The sequence below is a fragment of the Prorops nasuta genome, unplaced genomic scaffold (assembly GCF_024137725.1).
Source record: "Prorops nasuta isolate Cenicafe-Biocafe unplaced genomic scaffold, Cenicafe_Pnas_1.2 PNAS00027, whole genome shotgun sequence".
Classification (NCBI taxonomy): domain Eukaryota; kingdom Metazoa; phylum Arthropoda; class Insecta; order Hymenoptera; family Bethylidae; genus Prorops; species Prorops nasuta.
Window position 1 is genome coordinate 1,316,059 of NW_027116824.1, and position 22,574 is coordinate 1,338,632.

At 38.5% G+C, this 22,574-nt stretch overlaps 2 protein-coding genes across 2 annotated transcripts; one reads left to right on the forward strand and one right to left on the reverse strand.

Moving 5' to 3' along the window:
- The first annotated feature begins 365 nt into the window (after positions 1–365).
- LOC136782441 (ubiquitin-like protein 3) lies at positions 366–14,408 on the forward strand. The gene is made up of 4 exons (XM_066741873.1): positions 366–877; positions 9,234–9,342; positions 9,589–9,753; positions 10,721–14,408. Exons 1-4 carry the CDS (start codon positions 848–850, stop codon positions 10,783–10,785), a joined length of 369 nt encoding a protein of 122 aa, XP_066597970.1. The 5' UTR covers positions 366–847; the 3' UTR covers positions 10,786–14,408.
- Positions 11,738–20,526, reverse strand: LOC136782439 (protein tramtrack, beta isoform-like). Its single transcript, XM_066741870.1, has 3 exons — positions 20,517–20,526; positions 18,255–19,291; positions 11,738–18,168 (listed from the first exon to the last, which is right to left on the reverse strand). Exons 2-3 carry the CDS (start codon positions 19,249–19,251, stop codon positions 17,591–17,593), a joined length of 1,575 nt encoding a protein of 524 aa, XP_066597967.1. The 5' UTR covers positions 19,252–19,291; positions 20,517–20,526; the 3' UTR covers positions 11,738–17,590.
- Positions 20,527–22,574: the final 2,048 nt, after the last annotated feature.

Consider the following 22,574-nt stretch of genomic DNA (forward strand, 5'->3'; position numbering starts at 1 on the left):
TCACAATTTGGACCATTTGGCTGTTTACATTTTATATTAAGCCGAAATCAGACGATGCTTTTTCTCGTGCTGGATTGCTTGCTGAATTTAGAATGATGAATGCTGATTGGATATTTGCATTATTATAACCAATCAGCAAACAATTTCAATTCAGCGAACAATCCAGTACACAGTGGGAAATTGAATCGTGTGTGCTTTTAACTATAGTGTAGTATATCATTTTCCATGTTAAATTACAGAGTGAAACTAGCCGAACCACACACGATTCAATTTCCCATTGTGTACGAGAAAAAGCATCGTCTGATTTCGGCTTTAGTTTACGTGTAGTAGTCGCAGCAACCTGCAGCACCGCGCCAGTTACCGCACCACTGCGCACCACTGACCACAGAGAAGCTGGTGACTGGCGGGAGAAAAAAGAAACAAAGTCAAACAAGAAAAGAGCACGACCACTCTATTCGTGTTCTATGGCCAAACCTTCCCTAGAAGGCAGTATCGTCTTGGAATCGCCATTTTATGTGTTTGGCTTTGACATTGGGACAGTGGGTACGTACGGCGAAAAATACGAATCGGAGCCCGTACAGTATTTGCAAAATGCTGTTAAAATACTTCGGACCCGATATGTATAAGTAACAGCAGGTTTTGGAGTGTGCGATCGGGCAGCGCAGTTTCGGATCGAAATGGTGCAGTGAGTTGTGCGTGAATGTGTTTTCATTGAGCAGTGAGTCGCATACACTGATTTTTTATCCCTGTCAACATTTGCTAAATCCGTGCCATTCAGCAAAATTTACGTTGGGTCACGTCACGAACGGCCTCTGGATTCCTTGCGATAATTTTGGCCCGATTTACGATGAGTTCACGCAACATACCCTCAGACAAGGTGAGTCTCTTCTCTTGTCACTTGTCTAACATGTCTACCGCACCCTTCCGCCTTTTATCTCTTCTATATCTCTTTTCTTTTCTTCCTTCTAATTTTCCATTAATCTCTTCACATCCGACGAGATATAACTCCTCCCTCGCCAACCTCTTTACCATATCTCATGTTTTTTCCTCCTTCATTGGTAATTCCACATGTAGACACATCGTTCTCTGGCACTCTTTATATAGCACAGATTTATCTGTTATGCGTGAAAAGTCCTTAGATAATGTTATTTCCTCTTTGTTAATTCTTACCTTCTTTCCAATCATCCTGCATTATTTACAATATTCTATTTTACACGCTGTTTAAGAGTAAACTAAAAATTCACTGAATAAACATTAAGCGATATATCTTACACCAGAACCACACGGTTTTACCCGTAACCCAGCTGTATTCCCTTATTTTAATTTTTTATTCCCTGGGAAATATGCGAAATACATCATTTGACCTATATAAAAGTACACGCACATATTATACATGCCCAATCCATCTTCCTACTTTTCACCTACACTTTCTAACGCAGAGAACACAATCGTGATTTGAATTTAATTAATCTTTTATGATGTAGCATTATACTATGTCCCTTATCATTATTCGGTGAAAGTTTGTTTTACATTAGACGATTAAAAAGGCAATGTTTGTTATACAAATCACGGATCGGTGCTAGCTGTCATTAAGAAACATCTGATTTGCAGAATGGTATTGGTATAAAAGCGAGTATATACGTGTAGCACACCCCAGCGAGTGTGGGTGTGGGTAAGGACGTTTCATCAACCGTAGTGGCATCTGACGACTAATCGTAATGTCAATCGCTTGGAGTTTCGACGCGAATAAAATAATCGGAAAAAACCTGCTGACTACGCATTACCAATTATTTCTTTATTAATATTTTTCTTAATTCTCATTGCAAAAGCGCCCGAGGCATTGTGTGTGGCAGCAATTGTTGCACGAGTAGACAGCTTTAAACAGTTCTAACAAGCCACTCTCCGATCGAGCAATCCATTCCAAACACTTCTCACCGATCTAAAACTCATAAGTTTAAATTACACTATACACAATTTAATTGCCCTTTTCTTATACTACAGTAAATCCAGTGCTAAAACATAATTGAGTCTTGTGAAAATAAATACACCAAGGGATTTGTAATAGACTTTTTTTCAACGTGTACATACTGTCCGCGGTTGATGAAAAAAACAAATTTAAATGTTAGGAAAAAAAATAATCGATATAAGAAAATATTTCTCTATTAATAGTTTATGCAAAAGTGATAGATGCTGCAAGTAGGTTATTATGTTGGAATCGATAAGAAGTACCTCGTAGCATCTATAGAGATTGGTAGTTGCTAAATTTTGGCACTATTTCTCGCGGAACTAACTTGAAACCTCGCTTGAAACGTTATAAACACGCATGTGTAGAGTACAAAGTGTATTTTTACTTTCATTTTCTAATATTTGTTTGTATTAATCCTCTCTTGTAGTGTTGTCATTTGCGCGTACTAACGAGTCAGCAGCATCTTTGTCTTGAAATTACGCATCAAGTCGGAATGTGCTCTCCAGCAGTTACCGCTTTATTAGATTTAAACTATGAAAAATTAAATAACATGCAAGGACGAGCAGTGTCTGTCGTTGTGTGCCGTATGCATTTATAAACTTTCTGCAGAGAAACGTCAGAAAATTTCTTTTTCTATCCTCCATCAGGAATGATTATTTTTATCGTTATAAAACCATGATTTTTCAGTGATTTTCTGATTTATGCACGCGAGTAGTCAAACCGCTTTTAACGAGAGCCACGGAGAGCTAAATGAAAATGGTAAAAAAATCGCTTACCATGGCTTATGATATTCTGAGAGAAAACGAGAAAACAAAAAAGAAAGCGCAGGCAGGACAACACGAATAGATTTCAAACCTTGGAACGTTTCTCCTGTCTGTCGCTATAGCCGAATTCTCCTTCCCTTTCTACCAGATTCTACGAACTTGTTACAAAATACAAACAATCTACTGTTTACTCGAGAGAAGCAGTTTCACTGTATTTTCTCGTTATTCTTTTATTCCTTCCAAATCCTTTATAATTATATCTCTATACACGAATAGATTCTTTTTTTTCAGTTACTTTTGCAACGTAGCTTTCTTAGATATAATTACATATAGCGCGTAATCTACGAGGCTACGATGTTTTTCTTATTTTTACCTATCGTTATAAACAAGACGATTTTTTTAGATACTGGTTGTTATCGTTACGTATCGATTAGCAAAACAATACGTATTCTTTGTTATTACATTATATAGAAGGCTAGAGAAAGTGTTAAAACTACATGGCTATGGGCTACAACGTTGCCAAGTCTGTTTCCATGATGGTTTGGTTTTATTAGCACTAAAGTTAAATATTTACTTGTACCTATTGAGAGGCATGCGAAAAATCATAAATTATCAAAAGATTAGAGAAAGGCTACTTTATATACTTTTAACTTTTAACGTTGACCCAGTGATCCACATATATCGATAACAGGTTTGCACTTAACGCATTTAGTTCCTAGCCATTAGTCATGTCGTGTCATGGACAAATGATTAATGCCATTTTCGATAATTATGTTAATTGTAAGATATACCACACACAGCAGCCTAATTCTTGCAGCTTGCTGTTCGTGTAATAATATCGTGTACCTCCCCAACCGAATCATTCTTTCCATTACAGAAGAAAGACTGAATGGAGAACTTTAACCAACCTGACGTTTGTCACATTCACATTCCGTATTCATAGAGTGGCCATTGTTTCACTGACTAATGTTCTCCAGATTTCCTATTATTATGCTCCGAATACATAAAATTCCAAGCTTCAATATTTTCATCTGGAGGTTCTCGGGAAAATAAACAAGTTTTTTCATCTTATCGCTTTTAAATTTATCGACTACCATTTTAAAAATTGCGCGCGCACGCGTAAACAAAAGTTCTATATAGTTTGTCAAAATTTCAATAAAGACTTTTTCAAAGTGCTGATTGGTTACTTACACTGGAGTACACACGCTTTAATATCGTGTTTGAAACTTTTAAAGTATCGTGCAAATTATGGACTCTCTTTTATTTGGTAAAGCATCAGGATGCTAGAGCAACTCTTGCGTCACGGGAATCTATACGGGTCTAGAGGGTAGACGTCATTAATCCATAAAGTTTCAGCATCTATTCTTCTCTCTCTCTCTCTCTCTCTCTCTCTTGCGTAGTCCCTTAAAAATAGTAATATCCCCGAGAGTGAAAGGACACACACACACAGAACATCGTGTAATTAAAATTTTGAAGCATCAAACTCTGCATTGGTACAAAAGTTATTCTAGTTTTTTAGTAGTTCATAAGAGCAGCAAAAAAGCAAAACCGCTGGTTGACTGCATAACAGGAAACGCTGTTGAAGCTTCAGGAAAGATAATAGTTCGTTATCTTTTCCATAAACGCGCGCGGTTGTCCCTCGTCGTCGAGTGAAAGTGCGCTCACAGAGTGATTTTACACAAGAGATGATCCCCCCCCCTCCCCCCTACAGCCTGCGGCAAACTGTATGTATGAAAATAGAAAAGATTCTCAGTCACTTGGAAACCCGATACGATCGGATATGTTTAAGAAAATAAGAGAATAATTAGCGAAGAGCTTCGAGTTTAATTCGATCCAATTTTGTGCCGTAACCTTCCTTCCGTTAGACGACTAAATATTTTCAGAATGCTACAACTATATAGCGAAGCTCCGGCGGTCATTATAGCAAATGTAGAGCATGGCCATGTACTAAATTCGCCTGGATGGATCAAACGACGATGCTCGAAAGAACAAAGTTTTGTATGAGATGGAAAAAGGATTAATTAATTTCTGCGTTCACCGTCGCGTCGCTCAAATCGCTCATAGCGGTGAAGGTTCACGGGTTGAGTTTGGTACGCGAAAATCGAAAAGTGTGGCGCTTCGGTCGCGGTAACGATCGAAAGTTTATCGATCGATATACGACAAAGTGATTCAACCCTTTCTGTTTGGCAGAAATGAGAGATTTGCACGTTACTTTTGATCTGTTTTTCGTGGTTTTTCAAACCTCCTGAAATAGCATACTTTTCTTCATCGATCAGCTACGTCGCTCGGCCTCCGGCTGCAGTTGCAGTCCCTCTCGAGAAGGCCGGGGTCGAGGTTAGCCAGCCAGCCAGTCAGCCAGCCAGCCCCTCCTCACTCACACTTGCAGGGTATAACTCTCTAGATGGGGTTCTAGCTGCGGGCAGGGAGCCACTCTACTCTCCGCCTGCCAACTCAGGATCTATCGAATCGCTCTCCGAGCGGGCTTACCGCAACTCGGACCTCTCACGTGCTGTGCTACTGATGCTTACTTACGCTTTTTTCTATTCACTTAACCTCAAAAAGGAAGTAGAATAAAAACAAACAACTGGTTTACCGTCTTATTCCCTAACACCCCCAAATACGACAATGAAATATACGCGTTGCAGTTGATTCAGCAAGCTCTCCATTTAGCAATCTTTTATCACCCAGATTCATCAGATACCGCACGAACAATGGGTAATTTATGATCGATAGGAATCTCCGATGATAAAAAACTCTTCTGTTTTATTTAACGACGAAGCGTCTGAATGTCGTCGTATTAAATGTGGAGAAACTCGTGCTGACAGATAAGAGTGCGAGGAGAATGAGTAAATAAGCCAATAAACTCGTGAATAATTGCTTGTATTTTTGATCGCAGGTTATCTTTTGTTTCCTACTATGTATGCATATATGTATTATAGTGTAACTGCGTATCGACAAGAGTCAGCGAGAATAAACTCTTTTGTGGATAATGTTAATATGGATGACGAAATATAAAGAGCGTTAAGAGTTTCTTCTTGTTGACGCGTTAGGATCTCTTTGTACATTTTCTTGTTATTCTCTGTGTTGCATTGAGGCACGTGCGACCTTCGATACGAGGGATTTCGCGAAATGAACATTGAAAACCATTGAACAATTTTTATCTTCCCGCGGGAAAGTAGCAATCATTTAGAAGAAACACTTTATACCGATATCGTTCCCTGGACAGACATCTTCATCCTTTAATTATACACGTAGAGGTTGTTTTATGTTATAGAAAATTAGAAAATTACATAACGTAAACTCTCCTATGAAACACGTGAGTCAGAAAAATTTATACAGGATGTTTCACTCCGTTTGCATCAGTTATAGGCATAAAATTTTATTTATCTTTGTAAATATATGATATATTAATTTTGTTCATAGAATCTTTCTGAAAGTATTTTTTATTCAGCTCCTTAAAGATCTCAGGCAAAAAATTGATATCCTTTATGATTACAAAGATAAATCAGTTTTTATTTCCAACGCGCGCTCTAACACGAATTAAGTAGAGCGCTCTGTATAGTGAGATCTATTACTGCGATGAATGCGTTAATAATCAGAACCACCTACCGATTATTGGTTGATTTTTCGATGACCTTAAATTGCTGTTTAACCAGAGCTAAGCTTGTGACTCTCTACAACGTAATAAAAAATATCTCGTATTCTGCTTGACTATAGAAACAGGTTTAGAATTTTTATTACACTGTGTTTATTTTGGTTTCTCAGAAAGACTTATTCCTTTCAGATTGTTGTTGTTCCTATTATATCGATTTTAACCCTCGAGCTGAAAAGCAGACTCCTTACATACATTAAACTGTTGACATTACAATAATTTGTCATGTACTATTCAGTTAAAAGCATAACTTTCTTGGCGCTTTGGCCGAATATGATAATCGCGGTAATATCATTGTAATAACGTCACCGACCGTGAAGCGAGACGCGTTGCAGCAAGCGCGTTGCGAGTTGCGACACGACAACAATTAATTCGCTTGTTTAAAACGAACTCTGCACATTTATTATTAAAAGTAACTTTTTCTTTTTATAGAAGAGAGTAAGCGAGAGGGAGAAGCGCGTTTTCCTAACCTGTACAACTAATGTCAAAGTTCATTTCGCTTTGATAAATGCTGTAAACACTATAGCCAACAACCAGGCAGCAGGCTTTAATAGAGTTAAGCTTTTTCAGTTCCGTGGGAGCAGCAGTGAGCACTCTTTATGAGGCTTGATTGATTTTTTTCGTCGGTCGAGGCTAGAGGAGGAAGATAGAAATTAAGAGATCGGTATGCAGCTGCCAATGCAGCTTTCTTCTCGCCCTTGTCCCATAATACGCTAGAATAGAATAGAAGGGAGGAGAAGCTCTTGGTAACACGATGGTGATGGTGGTTGCGTCATAGCACAGAGAACAGCGGAAAGCGACACTGTTCACTTGGCTTGGGGTTTGCTTTTGCTTCTGAGAGGCAGAGCTAGCTGCTTAATTCTACTCTTGCTACGCTATCCTGTTATATATCAATGCCTCGTTGGACCATCGAAACAAAGTAAATCCATTAAAACGGAGAGTCTTCGCTAGAGAAAAAAGGGGGTGGGGAGTGAAAACCAATACCCGAATTCGTGCGAATCCTATGTAAACAATCGACGCTCGAGGTTCTCGCTGTTCCATCGTTTAGCAGAATCAATCATCAACAACCGTTTCTTCGTAGCGTACATAAATCTTTGCATCGATTAGGCTCAACCTCTCATCCCGCATGTAAACATTGTGCGACCGTTAAGCATTGGATGTTACTGGTCGTCAATAATTTTTTGGCGTTCTCCTATTTTCAGGAGCTTTATTTCGGCCAAGAAAATTTGGTTCGTACGACGGTCTAACACGTGTGCGCTTAGGAGGCATGGAATCAAATCTCATTGGGTACGAGATGTTTTCACAGGAAACAATCTTGGGTAAAGGCTGTTTAAAAGCTGTGCCTGCGCCCACGTTTCTCATAAGACAGCCCTGAGGACCCGCACCCGTTTCGTTTCTACTAAGAGAGAGAGAGAGAGAGAGAATCTTGCACGCTGCTGCTCCGATACTTCCAACCTCATTTTTCTAGTTTTTCTACTTTGACCTTGAGAGAATGCAGCTGTTCCTTTAGTCATAGCGGCAATTTAATAACAAAGGTTTAGAGCACCTTCTAAATATAGATCGATACCTCCATTGGTTACCATACTCTCTACTACTACTACTGCTGCTACTATAGAAAGGATATTTTACACGCATAACCATTTGTCAGTTCGCCAAGCATATTTTGTCCCGAAAGAAAACAATCAGAACCATAAATTTAACCGAGTATGGCTCGATAGATTTTCAACTTAAATAATCAACTCTTTGCGGTCGCCTGCGTTTTTCCACTATTTTTTAACCTCCTTTCGAACTGCGTTGGGTGCGTCATAACAAATAAAACCTTTGTGCTTCCTATACTCCAGTGTAATTTTTCTCCTCGCGTTCACTTTTCGTATCCCCCCCCCCCCCCATATACGCTCCACGCACGCTTACTTCAGAATTATTTATTAAGTTCAATTTTTTTAAACGCTTAAACACACGGAGTTATCGATGTATTCCACCAACTGTTCCATTTATACTATTATTATTTGCTTGTTATCGACGATACACGAAATTACATTTATCGCTTTTATCAACGAATTTGCATCAACCGTCGTCGTTTGGCATACACATTTTTGTCTCGTATTTATTGAAAATGCTTTAAAATCATTTGTGGAATATCCTCTCGTTTATAGTATTTTGCTCATTTAGAATATAACAATGATTTCTAGAGATTTTTAATAGGAATTTTGCAAAGCGAACGATGATTACACGTCCTCCGCATTTAATCGTATACAGCGTTTTGTTTCAGTTTGACTCGATTATTATTCTGCGGAGTGCTTATTATAAAATAAAGGCGCATTCACAGTGTGTTCCGGGAGTACAACCAGGTAGCTCGATAGATTATCGGTTTTACGTACCTCTCAGCTAGTGTATGTATAGTACGTATGTCGGTCAATCCAATTGAACAATTAAGTGCACTGTTTGAACGATGTACAATGCCTTATTGTAACGCTCCTATGGCTTTTCAACTCTATTTTACACGTAATTTTTATGTAATGATCTATTGCACACGTATACAACAAGTACACTATGAATGAATAGGTAAAGGTAAAGCGTCGCTTTGGAATGTTCACGTTTGATCGAGCGACGCTCTAACCAAAATTTTATTGCTACTTACGTAACTATAAACCGCACAAGTACGTAACGACATTTAAACGTAGACGCAAAGCGATGAAAAAAATATTCTCGTACTGTGTCAGTCAGTTTAATTGTTTACAAAATACGGAAATACGCGAGACTGCTTATTATCTCGAGTAACTGTCATCTGTTATTCAATCTTTGGCCATACGACCGCACGCCACTTATAAATCTTTCGTTTTTATTTTTCCAGATAAATTTACGCCTTATTCTTGTCAGCGGTAAAACAAAAGAGTTCCTATTCAGCCCAAGCGACTCTGCGGGAGACATAGCGCACCATGTGTTTGAAAACTGGCCAGAAGGTACGGTACACGAATGTTTCTTCTCTCTTAGTTGCAACAATTTTAATTCCTTTCTTTTATTCGTCAAGACTGTTCGACGTGCATTGTAATTATTGCTATTTATATTCGAGTCGATCAACCGTGCAAATATTTTGCAAATTGAAATAAATTGTTCTTGAAAATATTCTTAATTAATTATTGCAAAACGAATAAATTTGGATACTACATAAAATTATTGGATTGATCAATGGAATTATTTTGCTCTAGATTGGATGGAAGAAGCTGTCGCCAAGGCCGAAATCCTACGACTAATCTACCAAGGACGTTTTCTGCACAGTAATGTCACACTCGGTGCTCTTGGGCTTCCTTTTGGGAAAACTACGGTGATGCATTTGGTTCCACGAGAAAATCTTCCCGAGCCTAATTCGCAAGGTCGGAGAACATTTCAAGTTTGCAACGCTTTCAAGCTTTTCCCTGGTTTTACCATTCATTGTCTCCTCCCCCCCCCCCATCCCTCGTTCCAAATGTCCTATCTACTTAAATATATAGACATGATAATTGCACAGGGACAGCCTCGGGAAATCACCTGAAAAATTAATTCAGTGATAAACTATGCTGTTGAAATAAAGATATTAGCAGTTACATTGACCATAATGAAGTAGCTATACTTACCATTAAGCTGCTATATTGAGCCACGCATCCATGCTATTTTCAGTGTCTGTCAAAATTGCGTTTTGGGTGCACGCACGCTGTAGATATTGCATAGAGAGAGAGATATAAAATGCATTTGCAGAGAAACTGTTGAACTTTGATGATTGTACAAACATGTAGTGTAATTTATAGTTAATTCTCTTGAGCAAAAAGCCCAATGTAAATATTCGTTGTATCTATTCCTACACAACTGCCTTTGATGATGAACCAAACGAAAATCTTGGATATTTTAGGTGTTTTACCTAATGGTGAATACATGTACATCCCACTCGATGATCTTGACAGCTATGAATACTACTAAAATTACACATCCTATCCTATCCTAACTTAAGACTACGACAAGTGAGTTAAAACTGTGTCCTTCAGATCCATTATGATAGTATATACATATAGAGATTCCTTTTTGTACCTCGCGGTCCTAATATTAGACAATGAAATCATTAATTGTACAGTGCAATTGCTTGGCTTTACAGCTGTAGCACTGCTGCGCTTACAAACGCAAACTCTAATGCAACTACATAAATCCTATAGTATCTATCTCTTAAGGAGGAGATTGGTAATATGATTAATTTAATTGTACAAATGAGTGGCAATTTAAGTGTGAGAAGTGATACTTGTAGTAATAAGTGTAAAGAAAAAGAAGCTGAATAAAAAAGAGGAAATGAATTATCGTACTTTTCCATTTCAGATCAAAGGCAAAAAACTAAAGGAGGTGGAAGTAGCTGCTGCTCGGCTTCCTGCTGTATACTCTAAAGGTCAACTATTCTGGATTGTCAAGATCCTTGGATGTAAAACGGCAGATACTCAAGCTGGGTCATGGTTTCTGAGGTTTTATGCTGATTGTATGATTGTTAGTGGCTGAGCTCATGAGCAGTGTAGCACACAGTGCAATGAAATTAAGTTTCGTGCTTATCTTAGTGGATATGTTCATTTGGCAAGAATGCATTCCTTGAAAACTAAGACGCTTCGTCCTAGGTGGAATTATCGATCGATAAAGCGGTGATGACGCATTCGAACAGTAACGAAAGGCGACCGCTGCATAAATCACACACGACGACAAGGCATTGATCGATGAACAGTCAGAGCCGAAACACACAGCTGTCCCTATCTTACACACGTTTAGTCGTAATATGTACTTGAAAGTTGTGCTAGCATTGAATATAGCGCATCGATGCCCACGGTGTTGTTGGGCAAAAATTCATGCTCACTAATGAGACAGCCTAGCCGATAATCTTTATAAGTCACGTTAGTCTCATCGGGAGAAGCACGCACCACCACATCACGGGATGACTGGAAACTATATGTTTTGAATTATACGTATTATTGCAAGAATGCAAGTCGTTGTATAGTTTCGAATATCGCGCAAGTTCATTTAACGATGAACTCTTAAGTCTTGCAGCAAAATGGCGTAGCTATTAAGGCAAATTTTTCAAGAGATTAGATGTAGGGCCTTCTAGGCAAACATGCTCTCTCGAATGGCGCTACAATGCTTACAAACTCAACCACTACACAATTACTCTACAGCGTTATTATGATTATGTAGATGGATTTGTATGATTGTGTGCGTGTCATCTGTATGTGCGTGTGTGATGTATGTAATAGTATGTTGACGCACGATTGTGTGCCCGTTGTACGAATGAATGTAATTCGTTTAAAGCGTTGTTAGTTAAACCAGCAAGGGAGAAAGAGTGTGAGAGAATGTATGAGAGAGAGAGAGAGAGAGAGAGAAAGAGAGATAGAGACAGAGAGGGAGTGAAAGAACGCGTGCAAGAAGTAAGAGCGAAAGGTTAAAAGAATATACGAGAGAAAGAAAAGGAGAGCAAAAGTAAGAGAGAAAAAGAGAGGAAGGAAGAATAGGAATAGAATAAGAGGGGAAGGAGGGAAAGAAACGGGAGTAAATTTACGTTGTGATATGCAGGTAGTAAATATATTATATACATACAATTATTAAAATTATTATTATTATTATATATATATACATAAATATATATATGATGATGATATGAGACACGTTGGCAGACAGTTAAACTCTCGTACCATAGACTTTATTATCATAAATTTAAAGTAATATTATGACGCCACTTTAAGAGTTTAGTATCCTGGATAAGATTATGAGGTAAAAAATGCATTGGATCTCTAATGGTAGTTGTGATTAAATAAAAAAAAAGTCAAATATATATCCTGTTATCTCCTTCTTTTCCCATCCTTCTTCCTTTTTTCATTTTATTTTTAACCAACTCCCTCTACCCGTCCATTTCGTCGATCAGGCCTAGAATTTTCATTCGTACGTGAAGTAGCTCTACGATGTACACCCGTTCCAATAATTATAGTTAGGTTCAACCAAACAATTATTATACGTTGTACTTTATTCTATAGAAATTTTATTGTACTACTGTACCGTATTATAACACTCACAAACACATAACATGTATATATATATAATCATATAGCGAAAGTCATCAAAATTAACATTTATATAGTTATTTAAGTTATTTTTTATGAACTGCAAATGATAATCTTGTATTTAATGCAATTAGTACCTGCCTGACTCATAAACCTGTACGATAAATTCGATATTTTAAGTCTTTCATATTTTTAAGCTTCTATGTTCAGTGTTCAAGCTAGAAGAGTTTTCCTTAGCATTGCGCTAATGAGAAATATTGAACAATATCAAATTCATGCCTATCATTAGAACATATCAGTGTTCATTATTGATGACTCTGGCAATGATTTCCTTGGGCAACTCAGTGTGTGTGTTTTTTTTTATAGTTTAAATAAATCGATATTCGACGAATCAATCATCCATCGGCTTTGTAAAAACAAGCTTAAATTTTACCAGAATCGCTGCGCTATTTAAGTATCTCGTAAGCTTTTCTGTTTCGTTATTTAAAAGAAACAATAGGTAAGAAAAAGAAACTATTGTCAGCAAATCCGTTCTATTCTAATTTATTTAATCTGATAAGACTTTTGAAAGATTCTAATAAAATAGAAATAAAGCGATAATTGATGAAACAGCAGTATCCTAAAATAACAGTACTAATGTTTATAGCATTGGAATAAATTATATCGATTCATCATGGTGCCAATGACTATTGCATATAAACAGAATATGTATTAGGTTTATGAGAATGGCTTGAAAAATTTGTCAACGAAGCAACTATTTGTCTCTTGCCAGGATCATTATGTATTGTTATTCTGAATTCTGCAAACAGCATTATCTTAACCTGTTCACAATTTATTTTCGTTCAACTCTCAAAATAATCTTAAGATGTAAGTTATCAATAAATGCTGTTTATAGGGTAAAAGATTGTTTAGAATATAAGTTTTAAGATCGCAGAAGAACTTGTCACATGAATATGTGAGCTATCAATGTTAAAATATGAAAAATAATCTTATCATAACTATACAACCAACATAGTAAGAAAAATGGTTAATGTATTCTTGAGGTTTTTTGAGCTTTGTTCATTTGTGAACAATTAAGCTATGCTGGTGCATGTATCCAGATTATTATGTAAATTAATATAAAAATTTATAATTCCAACAGTAGAAGTCTCGTCTTCGCATCTACCGTGTAAAGTAACTTCAAAATAGAAAATGCTTACAGTAAGCTCAAATTCTTTGTAATAAATACTCCTTTGACGTTACAATATTACTTTAAATCTTTCGTCAGAAAGATGATTAATTGAAGTGATGAGAAGCTGACGTTTTTAGCGAATTTGATTGATTAAATGAATTAAGCTAAGGGCCTTATTTTACAGAGAGCTCTTTGGCCACTTTTAAAGCTAAATGAAATTGAAAGAAATGAGTTTTAAATTTTACTAGCCAAACAATCTGTATACATCACTTGCTTTTTTATTGAATAAAAAGATACTATAATAATATAGTACTACGCCGTACTTGATTGGACTAAAGTTATCTGTTATATATTTTATCAATAAAACACGATTTTTTTACTAAGACTTACATTAGTGATTACAAATAAGTGAGCAGCATTCGACTTTGTTTCAAAAATATATGACATAATACCGATCACTGCAATAAAATTTGTTGTTTTAGAACAAATAATAAAGTTTAGTACTGGTGTCATAGAAATGTATGCTTAATTTTAAATGCTGTTCAATTTCAAAATGGAAGTAAAAAATAAAATATTATTCTTAAATATAAAATGTCTTATGGAATAATGTTTATTTTTACCATGTACCATGAGCAAATGGAAGCATGGTCTCATGGTTTCACTTCAATAACGTGTCGAATTGAAAAGAATAGGATTATTTGTTGAATACGATCTTCAAATAATAAGTTAAACAACAACAACAACAAAAGCGACGAAAATAATTCGTAAAATGTATAAAGAAATAAATTTAATTCTTATTAGATATTTGTATTTGAAGTTTTATTCGACCAAACGATATAATTTTTCCGAAATTATTTCTTTGATGATTTACTTAATACACAAATATACAGTACAATTAATAAGTATAACAAAATTACAGAAACTCGCCAGATTCTTAGCATTTTCACGTAGTTGGTGCAAACAGTTTTTCCTAAACGTGTTGTTTTTTCTCTTACATAAAACGTTTACGATCGCTGTCGACAAATCTATATATATATATATATATATATATATATATGTATATAGGCTCGTATGTCGTGATACTATAATTTTCAAACGTTTAATAAATACTGCACCATATTCTGAGAAAAGGTAGTATATAATAGAATATTATTTAATTAACATGAATTACGACATACCGCATCAATTTTAGAAAAAAGGTTTTTATCGCAAAAATTGGGCGGCATTGATAAGGCAACTTCAGTCGTAGATCATATCCATAGAAAATTAACACAACTAAAGATCTTAACAATTTATCAAGGCTATCATATATACTATTCATGACTTAATAATGCATTATACAATACGAATCATTCGTTATACGGTATACCAATTTTTACAATTTTCAAACTCCTCTTAACAATGTTTCCCTTAATAATGAATCGCTGCAATTTTCATTCTTTTAAACATTAGCTCATATTTTATTGTATATATAATATACTCTTTCTTTCTCTATATATATAAATATATGTATTTTTATAAACATATACCGTCTGATAAAATCTCTATATCTGCCATCAGATGCATACAGCACGTGTATAATACCTATATAACGGAAGTATATGCTGTTATTCTGTTTCTACAGTATACGCTGGGTGTACGTACACGGACAAATAAAATTATTTCACTAAAATCAATTTTCCTTCAAATATTCACATTGATATGTTTTTTTTTTTAAACAGCGAGTAAAACATTTCATCGTGAATATTCAAAACAAAATGTATTTTTCAACGAAATAAGTATTTTTATCGGTGTAAAAAATATAGTACTATATATATATATCATGAGTGTATTCTGTTTTAAAATTGGTAACGTTACATTTCATTCATCAGTCTTATGTTAATGAACGCTTGGTTCATTTCTTATTGAGGTAGTCGTTCGGTTACGATATGGCATTCAGGTAATTGTTACTTTGAAATCACATCAGTCTATTTTCAATTATCTCTAAATCTCTCTCAAGTTTAAAATGCAGGCCATGCCTTCAGCGAGATTCTTATTCTCGATTTTTTTTTCTAAAATTTTGCCATTAGCATCTGACGTAAGTAATAGCTAATTGTTTCCAATTTTCATACGTAAAATGTTCGAAAAAGACGCGCGAAAGGTATAATTTGAGGCAAATTAACCTCGCGCGGGTCAGACCTTACTAAATTTCGTGTAACGAGAAGAAGGCTCTACACTTCCAAGCATTATTGTACACATACATGCATTAGATATGTATTGAGCAATATTGCAGCTGTATCCCAGGGCCGTAGTCAATAATCATAATATTTATAATAATAATAATAATAATTTTAGCTTACAATTACTAATGGTTTAACACGAATATCTCAGTCATCAACCAAGTAACATAAAGTTTCGCCAATGGCATTTAATGCCCTCTGGTGATACTCCTATAACTCTTTAGAAAGTGGTCCACATATCCTTATTTTTCTATTTTCCATGATTAATTTTACCTTTTTATACTAAATCTCAGTACCGTAAAAGAGAAGAAAAAAGAATTTTATTTTAGACGCTGTCACGCGATACGATGATCCGAAACCTTCAAAATTGGATAAATATCTTTTTATATAAGCACGGGTATGTTAGATTTAATATTAACGATTTTCTAAAAATGGTGAGAAGCGATCACTCGTAAAAATTTAAACTTAACTCGCAGATAGCAGAGTGCGTGGTGTTACACCACGAAATAATATATAAAATTTAAATAAGTTTTAACTTATTTATACTATTCTTTTAAAGCTTATAACGCAACGTCAAAGCATCTGAAAGCTTCTTCGGTAAAAACTTAATATTTTTCAGGTTAAACGCGATTGAACGATAAAATAACCGTTTAATTAAGAGCGAAATCAAATGATCGCATTTTGCGAATACATAAACATTCACCGCGGTGGAATTCTCGTGTACATCGAGTGCGGTCAATTCGAAAGATTTTCATTTTAGTAAATCCGTTAAGAGCAATGCAGATTTATGACGAAGGATCGAAACTTGGAGATTTTTCTTAATTCTGTGTAGAGAAGAACTTAAGCGCCGTTTAAAAGAGGAAATAAAACTTGGCCGGTCGTTTATACATTGATTGTAATGAAATACGTTATTTGCACACAGGATAACGTACCTGACTCTAAAATTAGTTGAACACGAGTATCAGTTATCTAGTTTCAGTCTCACGGGAGAAAAAAAAGTATCTATATTCAGTCTTGTACGTGGTATTAAATAATTGCTACTAGATTATTTGTACGATTAGTTACTGGTGGCTCGCAAATACAACACGACCTTATCATGTGAAAAATATTCTTCTCCCAATACGCTCCATCATAAAATACTTACAATAATATTTAAGTGTACCCACCGGCACGACTGTGCAATGACACGATGGTAATTCTTTAAAATCTGCAATAGAATCTCGAGATAAAAACAGAGTATAAGCCTAAATCTGAACAAATACAATGACGATAATTATCGATCTATTAGATAGTAGAAGGATTCGTGTTTTGTTTTGTTTTTTTTTTTTTTTTTCTTAAAATTGGTGGTTGATCTATTCAAGAAGGCACATGCGCGCGCGCCATGTTTATAGTCATTTAAATGTTTGCCACGCTGTTTCTCCTACTCAAGTATCTCTGCGTGTAACGCGTAATGCTAGTACGTATCATAGCTCACAGTTAGTTACGAATATTTGTACTTTTTTTGAGAGTTCCCTTCGTTACTTTACCTTTGCTTCTCGTATATAGCTCGAGAAAGCTCATCTACTCTCCGTCTGTACTCTTGGCGGAAAGAAGAATGTTCGCTAACGTATATAGGAATGTTCCAACCGCCGTTCGTACAATACTCGGTCCTCGTTTGCGCCGCAATCCTCTGCTAGGTCTAATGACAATAATTTGGCGAGATTGGGTAAATGTCGTTTGTTGAGAATTCTCAAGAAGTGGTCGAGCGCGAGTGTTCGATTCTAGGCTAATTGATATTGCTGGAAGTGCTTTGGTCCTCCTCTTTGATGGACACGTTGGGTGGAGGGACTATTACGCGCAGGTCCGATTTTCGATTCATCGATAGGTCCTCTACTTGATCGTCATTGCTGCACGGATGTTTAATGATCGAGTGGACGGTGATATTTGGGTCGCATCTCTGTATGTCTATAGTTTCGCGTTCCACCGAGACATCGCGCCACTTGTAATTGGTCGGCTCCAACTTCATAGCAGAGTTCTCGACATGAGTAGTACTCTCATTGTCGCTCTCGTAGAAGGAGGAGCCACCGTAAATACTGCCATTTATGTTTCCACCAATCCCGTAAGGGAAGGAAGCGCTGCTGCCGTTCGATCCACGTTTGAACGGTCGAGAGGTAGTTATGCCCATCTTCTTAACCTTGTCGTAGAGAGTCCTCGGGGGTACACCGTATTTCCGAGCTGCCTGCAACGCACTCATGCCGGATTTAACAGCTTCTATAGCTGACATCATATCCTCGCGAGTGTATTGCTTGTATCTTTTCCACTCCGGCTTCTCTCTCTGGTTCGTGGCCCCGTATCCTATGCTCACTAAAAATAAAAAAAACAAACCCTGAGAATGTTGTATTTAACCTATACAAATACAATTAATTGTCACGTGATTTATATAACCTCACCTTTGGCCTCGCTACTAAAGGATTGCGGGGATGCCTGTAATTTATCGTCCTCTTGATCCAAAATCGAAGCGTCGGTATAGGAGCTGTGAGCACTCTCGTTGTTGTATTGTTGGCTGTTGCGTTTTTCGTCCGCTGCAGAACCATTGCTGCTGGCTCTGAGGTCGTGGCAGTCCGGGTGCAGGAAGGTTGGGGTTTGTTGCGAGCTATCCACGTGACTCTGACCCAGCACGGTTCTTAGAATGGGCGTGTCTCGATTGACGAGGAAACTGGAAAATTTACGCTTCCCCGGTGATACCTCGTACTCGTTATAGGTTAGCCCTGGAGTGAAATTGGACGAGTGTTGCGATAGGGAGGAATTTTGCGTAGGTTCCGCTGGTGAAGCTTGAGGAGGGGTAAGACCTGGAAAGGCACATACTGGTACCGATGGCATGCGTCCTTGTCCCTGGTTTTGAGCCTTATCGATTGCCGATTTCCCATAATAATTTGGATAATGCTGGTGGCCGCCCGTTGAGTGCGGGGGTGATGCTTGCTGATCACTGCTGTGAGCAGCACTAGGTGTGCTAGTGCTAATAGCAGGAGGAGGCGAAGAAGAAGCCTCGGACTTCCTATCGCCATCGCACTTCGACTTCAAGCCGTTCGACTCGACTAACCCTTTGACCTTCAGCACTTCTGCTATCTTCAACAGGCCGCTCAGCTCCTTCTGCTCTATGTTTACCTCTCCCCTGTACATGTATTCGACGATTGCCTTGATCTCCGAGTATTTAACATCCTTCAGGACCACGATCGGATGCTTGCAGGGAAGGTCGATAAAAAGGGTCTGGAAGTACGAGGAGCAAGCGGCTAGGACCATCTTGTGACACTTGACTGAAGCTCCGCCATCAACCGCTAATGTTACGTCGGCAAACGCTTCATTTTCCAACAGCTCCTCGAATACAGTCATCAAGTTTGACTGATGATTGTTCCATCTCAAACAATACTGTTGCGAGAAGGCATCCATGATGATGAGACGATGAAGTTAACAATGTCCAATGAAAATCCTGCATGGAAATCAATCACATTTTAAGAGTTACTTGTCGTGTTTACATGACATATATATACCTTAAGTATAGTATACACTCTGCCAGTGCGTGGACTTTGGACTTGGCATTGTGAAAAGAGAGAGGGATATAGTTGTTTTCGCCCTTGCGTTTGTTATGCTCTATTTTCGCTACATTCCAAATGGTCAAAGCTCCCTAATATACTATGATCCACGTGTAACCTTCCATTAGCATCGAGCGAATCATATCGTATGAAATAGAGTCTCAACGAAATAACTGTAAATAAGCGAACGCGTGTTTTCTCTTTTTCACCACGATACTTGAATTTGAAAAACTAATACTCTCAAACAAATTCATCTTTATTCGCTACCACTGCGTTTCGAAACTGCTTGTTTTCTGCACTAGACTCTGTTCAATCGACAAAACTGCGTAACTCTCGAGAATCAATATTCTCCTTCCTTCCTCTGGAGGAACGTGAATTTAATGGTTGCGTGGCTATAGGACGTCTGTATCATCGTGGAAAGCCTATGAGTCACGTAGGCATGTTTGTACGATTATTTAGCAATGAGGCGTGTAGTATCGAGTATCGAGATTTTCTTTTCACGGGAACAGCGTGTGCGCGCGTAAACACACAGTGGCGCGAGCTATATTTGGCACACACGCCCGTTTACCAAAATCTAGAAGGGCACGTAACGCTCACGGCACGCACGGCGTCTCCACCAACAAACAGCTATTCTTTCACGTTCTTATTGCCCTACGGCGTTTACAAATTACTTCGGACTTTATTCCGTAGAATGTTTTCGCAAACTAGCTCGTACTTTATCTGTGCGACCAAGGGAATTATCTTGACTGGAAAACCTTGATAACCAGTGAAAAACAAAATATTTATCGCGGATATAAATTCTTTGAGAGAGATTAGAAGCCTGGATCGATGGCAGTGCAATAACTTTCTTCCCTCCACTCCACACAGATATGAAATACAGCAACCAAGACCAAACGCATAGCATAACAAACCTACGAATGGAAATTTTCGACACACGTGTGTTTTGCTCGCGCGTCCTTCTCTACTTTGTGGCCACAGTGGCCGGTTTACGAAATGTAGGAAGCGGAAATGAAATGCCTGTGCCAATCGCGATCTAGGTCACCGCAACTGGCATCGTGCGACGATCGAACAAAAATTTACAAGACGGTGAGCGTAAAATAGGGAAAAGCTGAAGAAACTTACGAAACGATCGGCAGTCCGAAAAAGAGAAGAAAGGCCCCAGGGATGCACATGCGGGTGCGCACCTGTCGCAATAATCGCTGGAGATCACAACAAGATCAGGCTCATGTTTGGTCGATGAGGATGAGATGCGCGACGTAGACGGTCGATTCCCTCGGGACGCATGGCCCACTCTCGGGTAATTTGCTGCTCTGCTCGTAGGGAAAACAACACAACTCCTGCGCACTTTTTTCACGCACTATCCCCTCGCCTCGAGGCTGATGTCATTAGCCTTTATAGCGCGTGTTGTCGAGTCGTGCTGACTGCAGCGCCCTAGCGTGTTGCGTCCGATTCCACTAGGCCCAGCGCCCAATACACCAACGGCAGACCATGTGCCCCGGGGCGGCACCGCGGTGGGAAAAGATATTGGACGAAAAAGGAAAACCTCTCGTATGGCCCGTTCACCGACCACTGACGCACCCGGCACCGTGCGTGCGCTCAAGAAAACGCGCCCGCGCCGCCTTCGACTTTTATATTATGGAGGTGGCATTGCACTTGTGGTGGTGCATTTGCCCGTCCGTGTGATAGCGCAGTGGCGTAACCTTTGGGAAGGCCACGACCGTGACCATGCGGGTATACGCCTAGCCCGTTCTCCGTCCTAAACAACGGACTTTTATATAAAATTCGACTTCCCCCTCCCCTCCCTCCTCTTCCTCCACCCCCACCCAACGCACTTCTCCTACGTCTCCTCCCAGAATCAACTTCCCTCCAGCACAATTTATTTTCTCTACCTCCCTTTAAACGCGATACTTTAACGAAAAAGCCAATTTCTAGCATGCGAGAAATCTCGAATTTCATAGCGTGTGTTTTTCCCTCTTCTCTCGCTATCGCCAGTCCGCATTTTCTTTCACCCTCCCCTCCCCCCCCTCCCCCTTCACCACTCCCGGTTCTCAACAGCAGCAGCCATGCTGCTACGACGACGATATTCTTCGCGATAAATTTTCCTCGTCTTCCCCCACCCTCGCCAGCCTCTCGCTAGCTTGCATTCTGTGTTAGGCATAGACCGATAAAGCCTCCCTCGTCCCAAACGATCCCTTCCTCCTCCGAACATGCAGTTAGACCGTGCTATGCTTAAATAAATGGCTCGGGCCTCAAAGGGCCCATGCTAAATCTCCATGGGGTTCTTCACCTATTATGAGATTTTCATGCGGGATGCGTGGAAATTATTTCCGTGAGAATGCTGCCTTTGCTAAATTTTTCATGTGGGACCTCGAAATTCATTCTCCGATCTACCTACACCAATCGCTTTTCTTCAGCATTTTTTCATTTATTCGCTATACTATATACATCATATTTTCAAGCTTCCCAAAGCTCTTATGGATATTTTAGCAGCTAAAATAATCTACGCGATTCGTTCCTTGCGTCAAACTGTTTACTCTCGTTGTTGCTCGTAGCGAGCGTGGAATGACCGACGGAACAACCAATTTTCCGTGAGGAAAGAGCGAGAGCGAGAGAGAGAGAGAGAGAGAGAGAGAGAAATGGCTACAGGGTTTCTAATAATAGTTCGTCGTTTGGAATATACGCCAATGCATAGAGAATAGCGAGTTGGTAGTTGTAACAGAGCGTGCGGCAACGCACACTAGCCTATCTATTGCTATAGAATCGGCCAAATACACACACACACACACACACATACGTATGTAGAACGAGGCAATGTCCTGTGGAGTATATGGCAACGTGTGCATACGCATTCACATGTGTGTCAGCCCCCACCCCCCACCACTCTCCCTCTCTCGAATCGTCTACGTCATTTTTTCTAGCCTGTGTGTGGGTCGCCTCGGCGATTCGTGAGGAAAGAACGAGGGGCTTCGTGCATGAGTATGTGTTGACGAAAATTGCCACCACGCCCAATATCTATAATATAATCTATCTGCTTGTTGGCCCTTTCCCGATGAGTGCGTGTTTCCCACATATACCGAACACGCCTCTAGCTCGCTTTATGTGAATTGACCATAAATAAAAACTAGTCGTGTTTATATATATATATATATATATAACTCTGTGTAAATCGCGCACAATCAA